The sequence below is a fragment of the Scomber scombrus genome, chromosome 4, assembly GCF_963691925.1.
Source record: "Scomber scombrus chromosome 4, fScoSco1.1, whole genome shotgun sequence".
Taxonomy (NCBI): Eukaryota; Metazoa; Chordata; class Actinopteri; order Scombriformes; family Scombridae; genus Scomber; species Scomber scombrus.
The window spans coordinates 13,482,299-13,503,099 of record NC_084973.1 but is presented as its reverse complement, the minus strand read 5'-3'; the positions used below and the strand labels follow the sequence as shown (position 1 = coordinate 13,503,099).

General features: G+C 41.0%; 2 protein-coding genes across 2 annotated transcripts; one reads left to right on the top strand and one right to left on the bottom strand.

The window, feature by feature from the left end:
• Nucleotides 1-1,321: 1,321 nt before the first annotated feature.
• nol6 (nucleolar protein 6 (RNA-associated)) lies at nt 1,322-19,149 on the top strand. The gene is made up of 26 exons (XM_062418125.1): nt 1,322-1,443; nt 2,303-2,515; nt 2,619-2,735; nt 2,833-3,012; nt 3,154-3,322; nt 3,417-3,551; nt 3,726-3,889; nt 4,549-4,669; nt 4,800-4,858; nt 4,968-5,069; nt 5,154-5,269; nt 5,581-5,758; nt 6,057-6,179; nt 6,649-6,797; nt 9,849-9,924; nt 11,002-11,142; nt 11,352-11,469; nt 12,694-12,848; nt 13,046-13,209; nt 13,397-13,549; nt 13,675-13,772; nt 13,936-14,060; nt 16,471-16,560; nt 16,690-16,890; nt 18,539-18,640; nt 18,771-19,149. The coding sequence occupies exons 1-26, from the start codon at nt 1,417-1,419 to the stop codon at nt 18,918-18,920; spliced, it is 3,426 nt and encodes a 1,141-aa protein (XP_062274109.1). The 5' UTR covers nt 1,322-1,416; the 3' UTR covers nt 18,921-19,149.
• LOC133979580 (cocaine- and amphetamine-regulated transcript protein-like) lies at nt 14,291-14,977 on the bottom strand. Its single transcript, XM_062418126.1, has 3 exons — nt 14,816-14,977; nt 14,565-14,648; nt 14,291-14,398 (listed from the first exon to the last, which is right to left on the bottom strand). The coding sequence occupies exons 1-3, from the start codon at nt 14,960-14,962 to the stop codon at nt 14,291-14,293; spliced, it is 339 nt and encodes a 112-aa protein (XP_062274110.1). The 5' UTR covers nt 14,963-14,977.
• Nucleotides 19,150-20,801: the final 1,652 nt, after the last annotated feature.

The following is a 20,801-nucleotide window of genomic DNA, read 5'->3' as shown; positions in this document are numbered from 1 at the left end:
ACTGTCACTGGTGTTCTGTCTTCATGCCTATATATACAAAATAAAAGAAGCAAAATATGACAAAGGTAGCGATAGAAGCGTTTCTTATAGGTATAAACACTTAGAAGCAGAGAAATTAGATATATATCTTAAGACTAGGGACTCTTATGAGGGTTTTTCCATCCATGTCATAGACGTCAACCCTTACTGTATGGTTTAAGCATGGTTTTATCAATCTCAACAGACACTGTTCAAATCAATTAGGCCTACTCAATCATAAATCAGCAATTAATAATATGAATTAGTCTTACTGAGTATGCATATTCATTTGTATATAGCCTGTCATATTCATTTTCTGTGACGTCATTTTTTATATGCATGCACACCACTGATGTGCAGCTGCTGCAAAGATCTGTTATTTTGATTGTAAAGTGGAATTAAAAACGTAATTGTGATCATTTTAATTAAAAAAAAAACATTGATACACTTGATTTTGAAGACGATTTATTGGTCATGTCTGTTTTATATTTTAACGCATTAAAATGTGAAGATCCTGACACATCAGTGGCTCAAGAGCCATGGTTCACAAACGTTTTGGTCCGTGCCTCCTTTAAATTTAAGATCAGTTACCAATTATTGTCTTGATTCATTGGTTAAGCTTTTTGTCCATGAAATGTCAGAAAGTAGTGAAAAATGTCCATTAATGTTCCCCACAGTCCACAATTGTGACATCTTCAAATGCCTGGTGTGTGCCTCACAGTCCAAAGGCCAAATATATTCAGTTTATCATCATGTTTGACAAAGAAAAACAATAAATGATCACATCTAGGAAACTGAAACCAGCTTATTTTGTTCATTTCTTGCTTATGAAAAATTATTCAATTGTTAAGGTTGTTTAATTATCAATAAAGTTGCTTATTAATATTGTGTCAATGAGTAGACTAACCTTGCAGCTCTAGAAGGAGGACTTATTTGGTTTTATTTGAATCATTCTTAGAGGCATTAGGAGGCAAAATACAAATATTCATAAGAAATAAATCAAAAAGTAGAAGAAACCTTGAAAAAAATCACACCCTGTATCCAAAATGGGTTTTTTTTGTTTTGTTGTTTGTTTTTTTATCGTTTCAGGGCCCCTTTGATTAAACCAGCGACCCCTTGTGGGGGTCCTGAGCCCCAGGTTGGGAACCACGCTCAAGTCTGCTCATGCAACCTATCTTGATGTCGACGACTGGACGCTCGTCGAGCAGCAACCCAATCAGCATTCACCGCCGAAGCTGTTAGACCAATCAGAGAAATAGTTTGCCTAGTAGCAATCTAGACTGACCCTTATGCACATGTGAGACCGCAGTGAAGGGGAAGCAGTGTTGATTTATTTACAACCAAAGATGATTACTAACACAATATCAGCTTGAATACGACATTGGGAGCAGACCGGACATGAAAAACACACAGACAGCTGCAGAGGTAAGACTGAGGAAATGTAATTTGGTTTCACCCTCTCGTTGACTGCCGGTTAACACGCGGAGAAGTTAACGTTACTCTCAGGTTTATGCAGGGCTACTTGCATGCTTTACCAACACATTTCTATAAAAGCTAGGGTCGCAATGTTTCACTGAAAGAGGTTTCCCTCGCTGTAATCATTCCTTCTGTTCCCACTGGTTATTAAGACTCCCTTAAAATGTGTTTCTAGTGTAAGTGATGGGGGGCAAAATTCACACTGTCCATACAAAATCCATTTAAATGTTTATCTGAAGCGTCTTCAGCATCTGAGTTAGTCGTATGAAGTGGATATCTGCCACATTTACAGTATTTTTAGTACCAAGTTTACTCTGTTTCCTGTTGTTCACTCTGTTCACTGTTTTCCTGTTGAGCTGCAGTGGAAATACAGTACCTAAAAGAGGGACTTTGACACTAAAAAGGCCGCAACGTTTAAAGATTTCCACTTGGTTCATTTAGACGTCTAAAGGTTAAGATCAATTTTTAGATACATGAAGGAGGTTTTTGTGGATTTTGGGCACCATCACCATCACTTACTTCTCTATCTATCGTTAGCAACAGGATTACCTCCTTGTAGTGATCTTCTACTAGCCAGCATGAACAGGAAGAATATTATGGCAAGAAAAACATCTTCAATGTTAATTTGGGCATGTGACCATTGTTTTAAGATTGACTGAAAAAATGTGAACTGTGCTACAAGCATGAACGCAGTAACAATCAACAAATATCAGAACTGAAGATTAAATATCTGATCTAATGTCCATTCTTGTTATAACGCTTTATAGAAGTACTTTAAGATAACTAAGACATGTTGTGTTTTGTACAGATGATTCTGCCAGACTCTTCTCATGAGGAGGAGGAAAACAAAGCTCCTGCTAAAGCCAAAAGGAGCAAGCCTGAGGAGGATGAAGGGGAGGAGGTGGTCTATCACCCAGTGAAGCTGTCCCGCAGTGATCTGTATAGACCTCCGACAGCAGAGGAGCTAAACCAGTTGAAAGAGGCTGAGAGCCTGTTTCATTGCAGCCTGCTGAAAATGCAGGTAAAACTCTCTCACTTACTTGACATGAACACAAAAGAGAGGAGAGTGACAAGGAAAATGAATGGGGTTATCTAAATTGTTCATAATGTATCATCAATGACAGATGGAAGAGCTGCTGAAAGAAGTTGCCCTCAGCGAGCGCAGGAAAGAGCAAATCGATTCCTTCGTTCAGACACTCACCAAGCTGCTCCAGACTGTGCCACAATCCCCAGAAGTTGAGGTACTTTATAGCTCTGCTTCATCCATTCTGCTCTGCACAACTTTACACACAGGAGCCTTTAACCACATTTTTCTGCTCCATCACTCCTTGTGTTCAGGTGAGTGACATGTCATGGCTGTCTGGTGCAGTTAAGGTCCCTTTCCTCCTGGTTCCCAAAACACCAAAGGGTAAGTTCCACATGGCACCTCCGGCTTCTGTTGACCTGATCGGCAGCTATCCCCTGGGTACATGCACCAAACCTCGCATCGTGGTGGACCTGGCTGTCACAATCCCAGCTGTGAGTCATCTGTCCCGTTTTTTCATTTTACTAAGCTCACTTGAAGCCTTGAGAGCAAAGTGTTAGTCATGTACTGAATGCAATATGACAATACAAGAAGTCATTCACAGTACTTCTGTCTCCTTGTGTTTCTGTTACTAGGATATTCTCCACCCGAAGGACGTCCTGAACCAGAGGTATCCCAGGAAAAGGGCTCTCTACCTGGCAGGCCTGGCTCAGCATCTCACGTCCTCCTCTGACATTGGAACCATGCACTATTCGTGTCTCCATGGGAATCGACTTCGCCCCGTTCTCCTGCTGACCCCTCCAGGTATTTAACTTTTAGCTGACATTATGTGTCAAACTGTATTTTTGGGGCTCTGCGTGTGACATTCAGGATGTGTTGTGCTGTCTCATTCCTTCAGGTAAAGAGTCTTCCATCTTCACTGTACGTGTTCATGCCTGTCCACCTCCTGGATTCTACAAGCCCAGTCGTTTCCACCCGCAGAGGAATAACATCAGGACAGAGTGGTACACTGGGTTGCAGGCTTCACAGTCGGGTAAGATTTTTAATTTATGAGGTTTACTCATCAAGTATTATCCATCCCCATCATCTGCATTCACATTTTTGCACACAGTGGTCATCTTCATAAGCAGGAGTGTACTTTTTTCAGTTTTCAAATAATACTCTCATTAAGTCTCTTTTTTTTTTTTGCCTTGTTTGTGTGTCACAGGGAGCGATGAACCTCCTACTCCACATTACAATAGCTCTGTTCTGGGGGATCTTCTGCCCAGGGCTCACCTCCAGTTCCTTTCTGCCGTCAGCTCTCAGTGCTCAGCTTTTCCTTATGGGGTGGCTTTGCTCAAAGTCTGGCTCCATCAAAGAGAGCTTGACCAGGTAGGAGGCTTGTTATGACTCACTTGTGGCGCTTTTCCACTACACAGTTTCAGCACGACTAGCCTCGCCTCGGCTCGCCTCGACTCGGCACGGTTCCTTTTCCATTACAAAAAAGTACCTACTCAACGTGGGCGGGGTCGTCATAGCACGGCTCCGCGAAACTGCTGTGACTTCGTTTTATACGCGACACAAAACACATAAACAATGGAGGACATTGAGGCAGTGGTGTACTTGCTGCTGTATGTGGCTTTTTGTCTCACACAAAGCAAGAAAATTGAGCCGTATGGCTGTAACTATGGTTGTAACGCTGCTGCCGGTATTTAAAAATGCCGGGTTTGATTCTTGTGTGGGACGGCTCATGACTCTTCCAGCGACAACTACCAATCAGCGGCCAGCAGTGTGTCGACGTCACATTTTAGTACCGGCTTGGCTCGCTTGGAACCTCACCAGAGCAGGTACTAAAAAAGGACCAGGTACCAGGTACTTTCCCTAGTGGAAACGCAAAAAGAACCGAGGCGAGTCGAGGCGAGTCGTGCTGGAACGGTGTAGTGGAAAAGCGCCATTGGTCTTGGTTTTTTCTTTAAACGTTATATTCATTCATCACTCATCTGACACTGTTGTCTCACTTCTATCTCTGTATTGCTCTCAATTTCTTACAGGGCACAGGTTGTTTTAATGGCTTTCTGGCTTCGATGCTCTTGGCATATCTGCTGACCACACACAGAATCAGTAACACCATGACAGCCTATCAGTTGCTTCGAAACAGCTTGAACTTCTTGGGTAAGCAAACGAAATCCACTAGACTACAGTATTATATAAAGGGATACATAATTAACATGTACTACAGTTGTACTTTAAGTGATTTGTTTGGATATCTTGCAACTTATCCATCTCTTGTTCAAAATCTCAGCATCTACAGACCTGACGGAGAATGGAATTAGCCTAGCCCGAGATCCTGACTCTACAGCTGTGAGTGATCAAGCTTAAAGTTAAAACCTGTAAATGTAGTTTATGCACACTTTGGTTTACATCCTAAATTAATCATTATTGGTCCTTCTTTTTTCCTTCTTTCCTGCAGCCGTCACTGGCAGACTTCCACAACGCCTTCCAAGTCGTGTTCGTCGACCCCTCCGGACATCTCAATATGTGTGCTGATATGACTGCTTGTACCTACAAACAGGTATATGCTGTAAATAAAGTGCTCAAACTAGATCAACAGTGAGATTATGCAACAGGTTCTGACAGTTTATGATTTCTTTCTCAGCTGCAGCATGAGGCGTCTGTGTCTATGCAATTCTGGGACGACCCTACAGTGGACGGGTTTCACAGCCTCCTCATGATCCCCAAACCCATGATAAGGACCAGCGACCACGTCTTTCAGTATGTCCTTATTAATCAGCTAAAATCTAATTGCATCCGCTCCAGCGTGTGAACTACATAGGCGGCTTAATTGGAGATCTTCCGTCGCCACTTCAACAAAAATCATTTTCATAACAAGGATTTCTCATACAAACATAGACAGGCTCCTTTGGTGTCAGATAATAAAGAGGGAACGGCAAATCCGTCTTACTGCTGCCTGATATCACAGTACTTATTTCTCCTTTTAGAGTACTACTGTTTGACATTCAGTTTGATTTTCTCCTCTTCATGCTGCCATCTATTCAGCTTTTTCCTCTTCATCTCCTACTCAGGTTGTGTGAGCCAGCAAAGCTTCAGTACAGCTGTAAGAAACTGAATCTCCTCAGTGAGCTGATGGACCACAGTGGAAACTACGTCCACACTGCGCTCCCTTTTATTCTGTCTCTGCTTCAGCGAGGATTTGGCCAAAGAATCAACCTCCTCACCCACTCTCTCTCTCCTGAGCCTAAGGTGCGTGAGATGGGATCACATTAATTGTGGAATAATTTTATTAGTAATGACTACATTCTATTTCTCACTCACTGACATGGCTTACTGGGACAGTCAATGGCATGGAGCCATTGTTTATGTATTTAATTACACCTCTGTTGTTCCTGCTTTGACAAGTCAAAACATCTGCAGTGAAAAGTGTGTTATTAGTGCCAGCTATTATTAACCATGGTCTGACTGAAACAGCACTAATACTGCTACCGTAACGATTTTCAAATTCTTCACTTAACAAAATGTGAACTTATTTGTTTCATTACAGTGGTCTGTGGAGAGTGAAGCCCCAAAGCACAAAGCCCAACCTCCTCTGTCCTTTGGTTTGTTGTTAAGGCCGGAGCTGGCAGCCTCTGTCCTGGAAAGGGGGCCTCCTGCAGACAGCCCCAAGGTAACATCCTGTCTCTTCTCTGTGCATGTGTAGTGCTTATTGCCTGTTTTTCTTACGGTGTTAAAGGTAAAGGTCATTTTACTGTACTCTATTTAAGTGCGATAAGCAGGGAACATTTATACAGGTGTCTTCTCAATGCAAGAATATACTTAAACAGTATACTTTATTAATGAACATTTACATATGAATACCTTTCTCATATCAATAGAATTGCTCTGTGTACTATATACAGTACTGTATTTCTGGCTACTAAAATGAGTGTAAACCTTTTATTTTTAAAGGTTAATAATCTAACCCAATGTAGCCCGTCTAGACTCTTACTCGTTCAAGTGTTTCTTATAGCATGCAGAAGAGACAAACCTTCCACATGAGACAAATTTGTACTTGGTTTTTAAACTAGTTTCTGTTTAGACTTATTCCTCAATCAGTTATGTGTTAACCATCTTTGTGCACTGTGCTCTTCTGTTAGGCGGCTGAGTTTCGTCAGCTGTGGGGTTCTCGCTCTGAGCTGCGTCGATTCCAGGACGGTGCCATCACTGAGGCCGTGCTGTGGGACGGACAGAGCACGTACCAGAAACAACTGGTCCCCAGACAGATCATCACACACCTGCTGCAGCTGTATGTATTTTATCTGGGCAAACCATACAGAGACAGAACATGCATACAATACTGGTTATTATACAGTGGTTAGTTTGGCAATGATAACGGAGTTTCTAACTCTAACTGTATTAAGTTTTTAGAACATTTTTAAAGAAATTAAAATCTTTCTAAATGTATGTGCCAAACCTCCATACAAAAATCATAACTGTCATGATGTGAATGGGCCATATGAAAGACTGCAGCTTAGATACACTGTTGGCAGCCTTCACTAGGATGCTTGGGTATGACTGGTGTTTGATGTTGAATGCCAAGGATTTGTTGATATATTGCTGACATAGTAGGCTCACTGCCCACTGCTTCAAGCCAGGAGTGTCGGCCATTGAATCAGGTGAGGTCAAGATACAAAGTTGGGAAATAAGTTTAGTTTCAGTGAAGTATTTGCAATTCTGGTGATGCTGACGATAGCTGCTGAGGGGAGACATGTTCAGTTTTTGGCATTTTTAGCAACAGCAGTAAAAGTATTTCAGTAATAGTAGATCTAGCACTGCCAGTGTCCCATTATATATTCCTTGACTCTTTCATTATCTGATCTAACCAAGGCATCTATTCAACTTGCACCTGTTGCCTTTTTCCCTCCACTGCTCTACAGTAACCTTAGTCTATTATTGGTATAGTAGTAAGCAAGTTATGGATTTCTGTTTACAAAGATCATCATGTCAACATGCTCTGGGCTCAATCTTGTACGCATCGTTGCGAATGTTTGTCCTGCCTCTGACAATAATGACGGCAGCGAGACCCCAGGTACACATAAATAGTGTCGCGCCAAAGTGGCCAGTTTGGGAAATCTTGGTCCATTTACCCTCCACCAGTCAAGAGGGTTAATATCCAATGAAGGAGCAATGTCTCTCAAGTAGTAATCTACTTGAGCCTCGGAGTCTGTGGCATAGGAGGAACTGTAATTGTCTCCAAGGAGCAACATCATGGTGTTTTTAGTGTCACTTTTCATTTGTGAGGGCCTAGCCACCTGACTAATATCAGGTGTGATCAGGGTCTCCTGCTGTTCGTCTTTCGTGCCCACAGTGGTGGTTATCACATCTAATCTTGAAACCAATTCATGCAATTTAACCTTTGCAGCCAGTCTCCCCGTTGGTGTCAGGAAGCTGAGATGTTTGTGACGAGGGTCGAGCATAGAGGCAATCAGAGCTGGCTTGGAAGCGAGGTCATTAGAGTCAACCTGCAAACAGTAAAATGAAATGACACTGATTTAAGAATCATGCTAATAGGATGCAGATTGTTTATATATTTCACTCAGAGCACAAAGTGATTTTCGCATTAGTTTATGCCTACCTCCATGTTATTTCTAAGTGACTTCTGAACTTTCAGCTTGAACTCTGAGACTTGTTCCACATCACTCTCTTTTGGCACAAGGTGAGTCTGAATGAGGCTGAATGTGATTGGGTAAATGTTTGAAATGGACACCTCTGTTTCAGCAGATATGACTGTTGTTGCCCATTTCAGGGTTGCAAGCACAGGTGTGAAATTTTCAATAATTTGCCAGCAATCATCTTCAATCTCAAGGGTCTGAGCTTCTTGTCTGTTGGTGATTGTGCGATCAGAAAGCACAGCTTTAATCGCCCACCGCTGCTCAAGGAGCCGTTCAAACATATCACAGATAGTGTCCCATCTGGCTTTGCTCGACTGGATAAGCTTGTGCTGTGGCAGGCACATCTGAACTTGCTTCAGCTCCAAGGCCTCATTTGCCAGCAAGCTGTGGTGGAAATGCTTGACTAGTTTCCCAGCAGCAACAATAATGCGAACTAGATCATCACTCAGCCCGTCATTGACTGCCCGCTGCAACGTTGTGGCAAAGCAAGTGGCATAGTCCCAGTTAGCACGGGCACAAGAGTGGGCTCCTAAGATGTTCTGTGTGTTGTTATGAACACAGGCTGTCACTCTCCCAGCAACACCCCAGGTCTCCACAGTGTGGAGAAGCCTCTCTGTGATGCTGGCTGCAGTAGTGTGGCTGTCTGATGATAGCTTGTGTGTCTGCAGGACAGCTGACCTCCCCTGCCAGTCCTCAGTTATGAATGAACAGGAAACTGTAATGTAACGCTGGAATGGCAAAGCTGTCCAGAAGTCAGCAATGAGAGCCACTTTCTCCACTTTACCCAGCTGTACTACAAGCTCCTCCACCTTCTCATGAAAATGGCCCTCAATAAGGCGTGTAATATCGCCAGCAGATGGCATCTTATAATTATGCACAGTGTATGCCAGCAGCTCACGAAAACCCTCCCCATCAACCAGGCTGATGGGAAGCATGTCCTTCTCTATCATCCTGGAGATGAGTTCAGTCACCTCTGCGTGTGTTGCCGGTGACACACCATCATGAGGCATGGTGTCCGGATGCTTGTTTTTGATGTGGTACATCATGCTGGTGGTGCTACTCCTGTATTTCAACTTGGTGTCACACATCGTGCAGTGTACTTCGTCGTCCACTTTGATGAAAATGTCCCAAACAGAGCTCCGCTTTAAGCGCTTCCTTTCCCCGTAGTCTCTCTCATGAGGGTTGGGATTGATGTTTACATTTGGCATGACAGCAGCCTGCATGGTGTCTGAGCTAACGGGGCTCTCTTCGTCGACGCACTGCACGGTACAGATCACCGGTTTCTCGTCTTCCTCCAGCGGTGCAGTGGACGGGTGGTACCTGCTCATGTGGTTCATCATGGAGCTGGTGGCTCCGCCGCAGTACTTCAGCGTGGCGTCACATTTCATGCAGCGGACAAAGTTGCCCACTTGTTCGAAGCAGTCCCACACGGAGCTCCGTCTCCTCCCCGTACGTTTCATGTTTTCTGCTGCTGGACAGACGTCTGAGCCGAGTCTTGTTATAGTTAGCAAGGTAGCTAACGTTAGCGCCGATTGTCATGACAAAAAGGTTTCTCAGGGTCTGGGACTAGCATATGCCCCAGCATAAAGTGACGTACATGTTGGTTTGGTTTATCAAAGCCTCCCCTCTTAAAAAGTATAATATATATTACATAAGCTATAATATATTTATCATTTTTCCACCAGGCATGCAGATATCCCCGAGTCCTGTGTGCGCTATGTGGGGGCGAAGATGGATGACGTCATCAAAGTAGGACGTGAGGTAAATGCCAAATCTGTGCTTTTGAATTTTTGATTTATATTATTATAAATGTTTCCTTCAAAGAACACACACACACACATATATATATATACGGTGTATATAAAAACACATGTGGCACTTATGTGTAAAGCAGACTCAAAACACACACTTTACAGAAAAATAAAGTAAAATGAACAACATATATATACACAGACATGCACATGTCTAATCAGTGTATATACATTCATTTCAAACCTTCATAATTATGCACTCAGAGGTAAAAAATAAAATAAAATTCGAAGATAAACCATTAAAGAAGTATATCACTGTTATAGACAACCAGACCTTATAGTTGACACATGAGTAAGGCATTTTGATCAGTTTTAAACATCAGTTTCAGTTCTTAGTTTAAATGTAAGTCTCTCCATAGTGTATATATTGTAAACTAAGTCCATACACTCATTTGTGGCTGGTATGTCTTGAGCCATTTTCTGGTCAAAGCCACTACCAAATACCCTCAACAAGTATTTCTCTCTCGGCTCAGTTAAGGTCATCTAGTCTAGATCATCATGGTGCATGATTCTAAAATTGTAATACATTTTCATCCCCCACTCACCATGAACACGGGGGCAATTCCAGAGAATGTAGAAGTGTTTTGCCACAGTGCTTCCACAGGACCTCCATCAGTCAGTTTGATCAGAGAAATATTAGTGTAGTTAGTCTTTTGAGCTGGAGTACAGAAGAATCAATTTGATTTATTTTTAGTAGATGATGAATTTAAAATAAAGTCTAAACAAAAATAATTTGTGTTAAGTATTTTGTATGTGTATCTTGTATTTCTTTTGCTCAACCTTGTACAATTTTAACATATTTTTATTTAATCCATTTATTATGTGGGATGTTTTATTCCTGTTGTAATAGATATTTAATGTGTAGCATAATTCATTTTATTTTATGCTCCTGTATACCCTGGATTGATGTAAAAATATTATTGCCTGTTGCTCAGTCAAAAAAGGATGTTGACCACCAGAAGGGGGTGTCACTGTTGCTGTTTCACCAGAAAAAATCAGCATGTAATTGATGTTTTTTGCTCTCTAGGTGCCTAGTACTGGAGAGGAGGAGAGTTTACTAGTGATTCAGTCCTATGATGACCTGAGCAGGAAACTTTGGCAGCTGGAAGGTCTGCCTCTCTCCATCACATCAGTGCAAGGAGCCCACCCTGCTCTCAGATACACACAGGTAAACCCCCTAAATCATGTAGTAGTAGTGGTAGTAATTGTTATTTATATTGTGAAGTACATTGTCATAATTTTAAACATAACAGCAATCAAACAGCAGTTATTATTTGTTCAGTTATGGATTGCTGTGATTATTGTAGATAATGGGATGATGAATTTAGCTTTATGAAATATAACAGTTGTGATATTTTTCTAAACTGTGCTTTGCAGGTTTTTCCCCCTCTGCCGCTGAAGATGGACTATTCCTTCTTTGACAAAGAAAAGTTTTCCCGATCATTGGTGCCAAAGGAAGGCAAACCCTGCCCTGCTTACATCACCCCCATCACAGGTTAGTGCTTCATCTAGAGATGCTCCGATAACTTTTTTTTTCCATTCCCAATACCAATACCTGAATTTGCATATTGGCCAGTCTGACCAATCCCTTAAATGTAAAAACCTTAAATGATATATATTACTAACCCTGTATGGATGTGATATATTTTCTATCTGTTGCATGATGCATCTTTAAAGGCTTTATAACATTGCTTGAGTTGAAATTGACAACAAAGGTGCCACCCCATTGAAACTAAAGCCTTGCATACTGTACAAGTTGCCTTTTTACTGGCCGGACTTTCCAGTGTAAAATATTGTCAAAGTAAAGTAATTACACTACTAGTTACATGTCTTAACGGCTAATGTTACACTATTTACCAGACATCAATTCTTCTTTGCTGTTTTAAAACAGCAGTTGCCAGTGGCTGCACAGAGCATCTTGATGTGTAGGCTGCTGTTTTGAAAGAGCGAAGAAGAATTGATTCCCAGGAAAGCTGTCATTTCACCCAGATGTGAAACTACTGTAAAGTTTATTAATAAATGATGCTTCTTCTACATGGGAAATAAAAAAATGGCTACACCATGAGCATCTATTACAAACTGTCACATTTTTTAAGCTCTCACAGACACACACACACAAAAAACGTACATACGTACATCGCACACACTCCATTCATGCGAAGTATGTTTAACTTTCCGTTAACTGCTAACAACTAATGGAAGATTCAAGTTCACAGCAAATTCACTGACTGCCAATGATTAGCCAGGTGTTTCAGAATAAAAGCATCAGTGGTTCCACTTTAATGCATTTTCATTATAACAACACATTATTTAACTTTATTATAACAGTACTCTATTTAACCATTATAACTATGGTGAAGTAGATTAGTATTTTAGTAGTTTAGAGAAGATTTCAAAATATCAAAGTTCATATTGCGTATCTCGATATAACCAAAAAATATTGCAATATTATTTGTAGGCCATACTGCTCAGCTTTATTACAGAGTGTATGTAAAGATTTGACCTCTCACTGAAAGATAACCTTACTTGATGCTCCTGTCCTTTGTGTGGCTACATGTGGGCTCCCTGTTTTACTTGTAATTTTTACCTGCCCATCTGGGATGACTGTCCAAATAGCATGACTCAAGTAACTGAATTCAAAGCAGGATAATTACCACTGACATTTAGCTGTACAAGCCCTCATGTTTAATCCTGATTAATTGACAACCAACTCTTGCAGTGATCTGTCACATGGAGGGGAGTGGAAAGTGGCCTCACGACCGCCTCGCCATCCGCCACATCCGAGCCGCCTTCCACATCCGCCTGGGAGAGTTACTCAAGAAGCACCATAATTATACGTACAATGCCAGCCCCACACACCTTGACATCTGGAAGGTATATTTTTGCCTATGTACTTGTCTCCCACATGCCCGCGAACTGTACTGTGATAAAGGTTACGTAAACAGGTTTTTGTTATTTAATTATATGTTTAGACCATGTCCAGGCAAGTTGTTGGTGCAGTTTATTTTTTTCATTGAAGCTGGTATTGATCATTTTGAGCTGTGTTTATTTCTCTTTGTCTATGAATCCAGGATGGCTTGGTGTTCCGCATTCAAGTGGCGTACCATCGTGAGCCCCAGGTACTGAGGGAGAGTGTGACTGCAGAGGGGCTGCTGGTTCTAAGGGACAATGAGGAGGCTCAGGCCCTGGAGATGGCCATCATACACAGGCCTCTACTAACCAGCACGTTGCATGGGTAAAATTAAAAACGCAACACAAACTTGTATTTGTATGTGTGAGAAAGCAGGGCGTTTTTTGTTTTGTTTGTTTGTTCTGTTTTGGGTTTTTTTCTTTGATTCTCGTCCTTTCTTTTCTTTCACTTCGAATTATTTTGTTTGTCACGGCTTGCGTCATTCTAATACACTTCATCTTATTGTTGGTAGGCTTCAGCAGCAGCACCCATGTTTCGGGGCAGTGTGTCGCCTGGCTAAACGCTGGCTGGGGGCTCAGCTCTTCAGCGAAGACATCACAGAAGACACAGCAGACCTGCTGGTGGCGTCGCTCTTCCTGCAGCCTGCACCATTTACTCCTCCTGGGTAACTTCCGCTTCTACTTTTTAATAATCCGTCCACCCCATTAGTTTTATTTATAGATATACATTTCTTTCCCCTCCTTTTTGTTCCTTCAGTAGGTCATGTGAATTTACTTCTGTCTTCCTCAGTTCTCCTCAGGTGGGCTTCCTTCGTTTCCTTCATCTGCTCTCCTCCTTTGACTGGAGGAACAACCCGCTGGTAGTCAACCTCAACAACCAGCTCACAGGCAAGCACTCTGACACACATTCCTTTCCCCCCCTGTGTCACACAAACAAATCCCTCCTGACCTCTTTCTGTTTGCACCCCTGACATACTTCAACATCCTGCTCGTATGCGTCCCCCTTTTCTATGCCAAGCCTGATTGTTATTCACCCCTCTGTCACGTGCAGCCCCGGACTACACAGAGATCAAGAATGACTTCATGGCCTCCAGGGAGTCTCTGCCTGTCATGTTTATAGCTACGCCCAAAGACAAAAAACTGTCTATGTGGACCAAGCAAGCTCCTAGTGTACAGGTCAGTAGAAAAACAAATTAACAAGTCCCCCAACGCACACAACAAAACATTTAATGGTTTAGAGCTTAATACTGAATTGTAAAATTGTTCAATATTACAGTTTTTCAATATGCAGGATAAAAACACAAAATGAAAAATATGAGAACTTCATAATCAAACTAGATCACAAGCTTATAAGTTGTTTTTTTCATATCATAATTCTTTTTTTTGTTATAAATAAACCAAGAGAATCATAAACAACGATGTAGAAAAGAGTTGCACGTTCTTGGTAGAGAGCAGTCACACAGTTTCCCGATCCTAGAGCCTTTCCTTAGTGCACACGGGTCTCCTGGATCACACTGAGAAAATATGGAACCATTTTAAAGTATGATATTGATTAATAATTTACTTTTCATATGTGAACCGTAAATGTCTTTGAAAAGATATTAAATGTATTGCTTGAAACACATTGACTGGACTGATTTCAAAAATAGAGATATTTCCAGATGGACTGGCATTACATACCATAGGAAGATAGCCATGCTTTTTTCGGAGAGCTGAGAATTGATTGTTCTGAAGTCGTTCCAAAACCTGGTGTAAATCATTGATCTGGAAATATAAAATTGTCTTTATTACTTAAACAAGCATAACAATAGCATGGAATATTCTGCACAATTCTGACAAAAATGTTTGCATGGATACGTATAACAACAAACTTCTAAACTTAACCTAAAAGTGTTAGCTATGTTTTTGGGAGATCATTGGGTGATGCTCACCAGCTGTTTTTCATTGCTGTCCTCTGTCGTAGTGAAATAAGTGAAATATTTAGCTTTGTATTCCTCTGTTTGGATGAGACCATAGCTGTTAAAGTTCCCAGCGGCACACAGTAGTGTACAGAAAAGGTACACAAACCAGTTCCCCATGGTGCGTAGCTGACCTAGATAAGCTTCCTATGCTCTACTTCACTCCCCTTAGAAGCCCAACATTAACACTGAGCCTCCCTCAGCATCCTCCTTTTATAATGGTGGCAGAGGGCAGGAGCTCTGTGCTGTGTAACGTCCTGGCAGAGACGTCATCATGGGCTTAATTCATCGTGCCTAACTACAATATTTTAATTCATTTTACTTTTACTGAATTTTACTTCATCTTGTTACTTGGAGAGCTTATTGTCGAATTAACATGGACACCCTCACAACTTGCCAAAAAAATGAAAAATGTAAATAGAAATCGTAGGCGCAGACAGTGTGGTCCAGTGTGTTTGTAGTTGTCTCAATGCCTCTGAATGACCACTAGGGAGCAGGTTGTGATGAGGTGAACAAACTAACAAATGAATAATGATTTGAGTTTCTTTTAGTATACATTATATGCTTTCTATCACTAAAATGCCTACATTCCTATGATTTCAGTAACATGCACATCATAACTGGTTACATTTTCCAGATGAGTGAACGTGGGTTATAATCTGGTCCACCTGTCTAGTAGTAGCCAAAAAAGCAAAGACAGCTATTGTACTTGAAAGAAAGTATCCATTAAGTATCCATCAGAAAGAGTTATTTTAACCTTTTTAAAGGATAGGTTCACTGGGTTTTTCAAGTCTTTCCAAAAATAAGTCTGGCGCCCAAATGAACACAAACACATGGTTTTCTTGATGTAATCATTCCTCCTGTTCATACTTCCTACGGTTCATCAAGAAATCCCTTCATAATGTACAAAATGTTGCATACAAAAAAGTATTTAAGTTTATTTGAAGCTCATATGAGGCCGTCCAAATTATTAAAATGAGTCTTTCAAAGTTAATCTTTTTCACACCAAATTCCCTCTTTTTGTTACAGAAAATACTGTCCGTTGAGTCAGAGGGAATTTTTTTTTTTGCTAAAAAGATTATCTACTTCATTTGACTTATTCAAACAGCTGAAGCCTCATATTTTCTTTAGATGAACTTTAGATACAGTTTTACTCAAAACAAGGATTTAGTCCCCCTTCACTTACATTGTAAGCACATTACCGCAAGCAATTAAAACAAATACAGTAAGTAAGAAGCTGCTGTAATGCTCTTTCAGCAATTTGTGGAGATTGCTGTAGCTTTGTGTCAGCATGAGAGGTCAGGCAGTTGTACCGCAAGTGTGCATCAAAGGTACCGTTGATTATTTTTTTATCTGGCCAATTTATACATAATATATGAGGAACTAATGTACCACAAGTAACGCCATATTTGTTTAAGTAACTGTAATGTGATACGTGACTGTAGACACTGTAACGGGATAAATGTAACGTGATTACAGTAATGCGTTACATTGTAACATGTTACACCCAAACTTGGTCATATTTTATGTATTCTTGGAAATGGATTATATTCCAGTGCTAATAAATAGCACTTTGTTTGCTTCTTTGTTTGACCATCAAATGTTTCATGTTTTTTGTGTTTCTTAAGATGCTGCAACGTGCAGTGATGGTGGCTGCAGAGAGTCTTAAAGTGCTGGAACATCAGCTGATGGATGGTGGCCAGATACAGGATGTCAGGGTTGGTAAAAAGCACTTAAAAGCTCTCATATATTCCCTGCTTCATTGCCTTCATGATCACCCATTAATTGAATAATTCTGAATAAAACATGATATGATATGTTTGTTGTTTAATTATGTGTTTGTACAGGTAGTCATGCGTCCTCCTCTGGATGCCTATGATGTGTTGATCCACCTGAACCCCAAACAGGTACCCCTGCTAAGCCAGGCAGTGGACCCTCCTGCTGTCACCTTCAGCCGGGGTGTCATGACTGGCAGTGTAGCGCAGTCTGGAGGAGCACTGCCCGTCATCGACTACAATCCTGTTTCCCTCTACCTGGCGGAGCTCAGGGTGAGTCTTTTCTGTCAGGAGCAAAGTTGAAATTTAAATGGATGTGGTGTTAATACCATGCCTTGTTGACACAGGAAAAGTAGTGTAGCAGGATTTATGCATGCAAGTCACAGCAGGGCTGCTCAGACCTGAAGTGTATCTACATGATGTCCAGCTTCCTGACTATAAAATGAACTACAGAGAAGAGAAAATGCCTATAAAAACTCAGCTGTACTGTAGTGGCGGTTCTAGCTTGAATGACGCCCTGGGCGAGACCCCCCTCGAGGGGGGTAATATATAATTATTTAATATATTTATTATATATTATTTATTATATGTCCACAAGGACGTCTAAAAATATATGTTAAATATAAAACATGTAGCAAGATCTGTGGAAAAAAAGAACAATATAATGAAATGAAATGAAATAGAGAATAATATTTCTCAATTGCACAAATCCTTCATCAGAACAATGGAAAAACACATGTAAGAGAATCCAGTTATTACACTATTGCACTTAGAACAGGAAACACACTTTAATTGGCACAAGACTAAACCAATTCACCTTGGAGATGCACAGATTAGAGTATTGCTCTATTAAGTGGATCCCCGTTCCCCCCTGCCCATTCCAGTAGGGAGACCGAGAGGTGAACTGCCCCCCCCCCCCTCCCTTCTCTCACAGTGGCACCATCTCAGCAAGCAGGGGCGCGTGCAAGATTGACTTGACGTGCAAGTGAAAGAAAACCACTTTGCGGTGTAAAGGATTTCTTTTTCTTTCTTGAAGAGCTTGTGCTGCCCCCCATGAGTCATGACAAAATGCCGCCTTGGGCACTTGCCCAATTAGCTCATATCAGGGACCGCTACTGGCTGTACTAACATTGTTCTACAGCAGATAAAGCACCAAAATGACAGTCTGATTTTTACAGACTTCGAAGAAACAATGTTGACATTTCTTTGTCCTTTTCTGCTTAAGCAGTGAACTTTATTCTGTCCGTGCTCTTTGCTCTCCCTCCTCATGACCCATTTATGGATGTTTCTCAGCCGGTGTCTTGACTTGTAGTCATGGGACCTCCCTTTTATCTGTCTCCTCCCTCTCTTTGTATCTCCCATTGATACAGTGAGAGAATGAGGTCTACGCCATGCTGCTGGTACATGTTAGTTCCATGCCCTTTATAAACAAAAACCCACACCTAGCTATTATGTGTTGAAAAGGTTGATCAAGAGCAATTTTTTATTTTTATTTTTGTTAAAGATTTTTGTAAGACCATTTCTAATAAGCACGTACACTGTCTTTAAGTATTTAGACATATTTTGCTTTGTTCACCTTATAGTCTATTATCTTTGTCCTTTAAAATATCTAAAACTGTATTGAATGGGCAAGAAAAACGCTGTATTTTCCAGACCAAACTCAAAACAAACCATAACGGCTCATCTTTCCCATTTCCAAGTCCTTCATTTCACAACCTGTGAAATGTGACAACTTTCTGAGTAAATTAACTTAAACAACCAATTAATGCAGCTTTCTGAGGCAGTCCTTTTTGCTTCGAATAGATTGCCATTGAAGTCATTTCTAATTTAACAGCTTTAACATTTGGCTCTATAGTCCTGAACAAAAATAGTTTCTGTTACCTTGTATAATGAATTTCTGTTCCACTTCATTTATTTTCAGGATGCATTTGGAGACCTGGCCCTCTTCTTCTGTGACCCTTATGGTGGAACAGTGATTGCTGTTTTGTGGAAGCCAAACGCCTTCTCCCCAGTGCCCTTCAAGGTAAGACCTACTTTAATCACATCCTTGAAAGCAACAACTTGGTCTGTTGTGTTAAACTTCTTTGTCATTTCACCCACATTTTAACAACCACCAGACTGACATACTATGCCATGTTTCCTTCCTCACACAGACGTCTCAAGTGTCTGCACGAAATGTCAAGGTGACTGGGGATGAAGCAAAAACTGTTCCCAATGTTGAAGCAATACTGGAGGACTTCCAGGTGATTGGAAAAGGTTTGGTAAAATCTTTGGAGGCCAGGACTGAAAGATGGTCGTTTTAATCAACACAGATGTGTGCACACTTACCTCTTTCAATATATACATTGTATTTTAGTATTTGACATTTCCACTTGGGTTAACAAAACAAAGGTGTACCGTTTTGTTTTGTTTCTGTCTGACTTATCAACACAGAGCAATGGAAACATGAATTGTGAACATCTTGTTAACAATGTATCGTGTTTGTTTTGTAATGCTGTATGGTCTTAATAAAGACATTACTCTTTGGATTTATATTTGACCCCTGTGCCTTCAATTTCATCTACAGCTCAACTACCACATCAGTAGATGTGCAAAAGGAAACCATTCACAGAAAATGAAACCAATAACTTTTTTGATAAGAATAATAAAGACAAACATTCACTAGTTCCTGCTCCTAAAATGTGAAGATTTACTGATTTTTTTCTTTTTTATTTATTTTTTTTCGTTTTGTTTTTCTATGATTATTTTGGAGATTTGAACTGTTGGGTTACATAAAACAACAATTTGAACATACCACAGCTTGTGACAGTAATAATTGTACAGACCAAATGATCAATCAAGACCATAAACAGCAAATTAATTGATGGGAAAATTAACTTAGTTGCTGCTCTAGATTAGTTTTGCATAGTTGATGAATACTGGAAAATCTACCAGGGCTGGACACTGAAGTTGCCATGGTTGTTTGTTGATTTTGATGCTCAGATTTAATGCAGCATAGCATTCTGTGCATAACTGCAGAGCCTTCTAAAGGCATAGGCCATATGGGCAGTCTCCTCAGGTGCCACAATGTCTAGTGGGCACTGGTCACCCTCAAAGAAAAAGATAAGATGTATAAATAAAAATTCCCCCTCCTCATTTTCTGCCTTGAGGTAAAAAAAAAAAAGAAAAAAAGAAGAAATTAAAGCTGCAAGCAGCGATGAACGGGCCCTCGCCCCCCCATGCATGTTGGGCTGTGGTGCAGTCGGAGGGCGCACAGGTAGACGTCTTCATTCTCAGGCTTTTATTTGGCGTTGCATGGTGTGATGAAATATCACTGCCTGTGTCCACTATGTGGCGCTAGAGAGCACCCACCAATTATGTCATGTTGTAGTGTATGATGTGGAGAAGACATCCTGTAAATTTCATATAAATCGGATAATGTTTGTCATATGAGGCTGATTTCCTGTGTCCAGTAGGTGGCGCTAGAGATCACCCACCAATTATATGTCATGTTGTAGTGTATGATGTGGAGAAGACATCCTGTAAATTTCATATAAATCGGATAATGTTTGTCATATGAGGCTGACTTCCTGTGTCCAGTAGTTGGCGCTGTGTATATGACAGTATTAATGCATAGACGTGTTCAGGGCGGGACCCTCTACATGCGTGATCAATTTGGTGTAGATCGGACGATGTCTGTAGGAGTTATAAGGATTTCCTGCTTTTTGGCGAAGGATGGGATGGCGAAGGAAATTGTCGGCACCGCCACGCCCAAACCGAATCCCTAATCAGAAAGTTTTTTTGAACTTTTCATCTCCAATGTCTCAAGATGATTCTGAGTGAATTTGAAGTCGGTCGGATGAAATCCCTAGGACATGTTCGTTCGCCAAAATCGCACATATTTTTCAAAATGGCGACTTCCTGTTGGAGTGACGTCATGGGTCCAAGAGACTTTTAGTGCGTCTTTACACGATACATGTGTTTACCGAATTTTGTTTGTCTACGTCAATCTGAGTCGAGGGGCTCGTTTTTAAAATTTTTCTAGGGGGCGCAATTGATCTTTTTGGTGAGTTTTGGGGCACGTTTAGGCTGTCAAAAAGGCGTTTGTTTTATAGGAACTATAATAATAATCAGGACAGATACAATAGGGGCTCGCACTGGTCAGTGCTCGGGCCGTAATAATAACTGCCACAAATTGGTTGTTG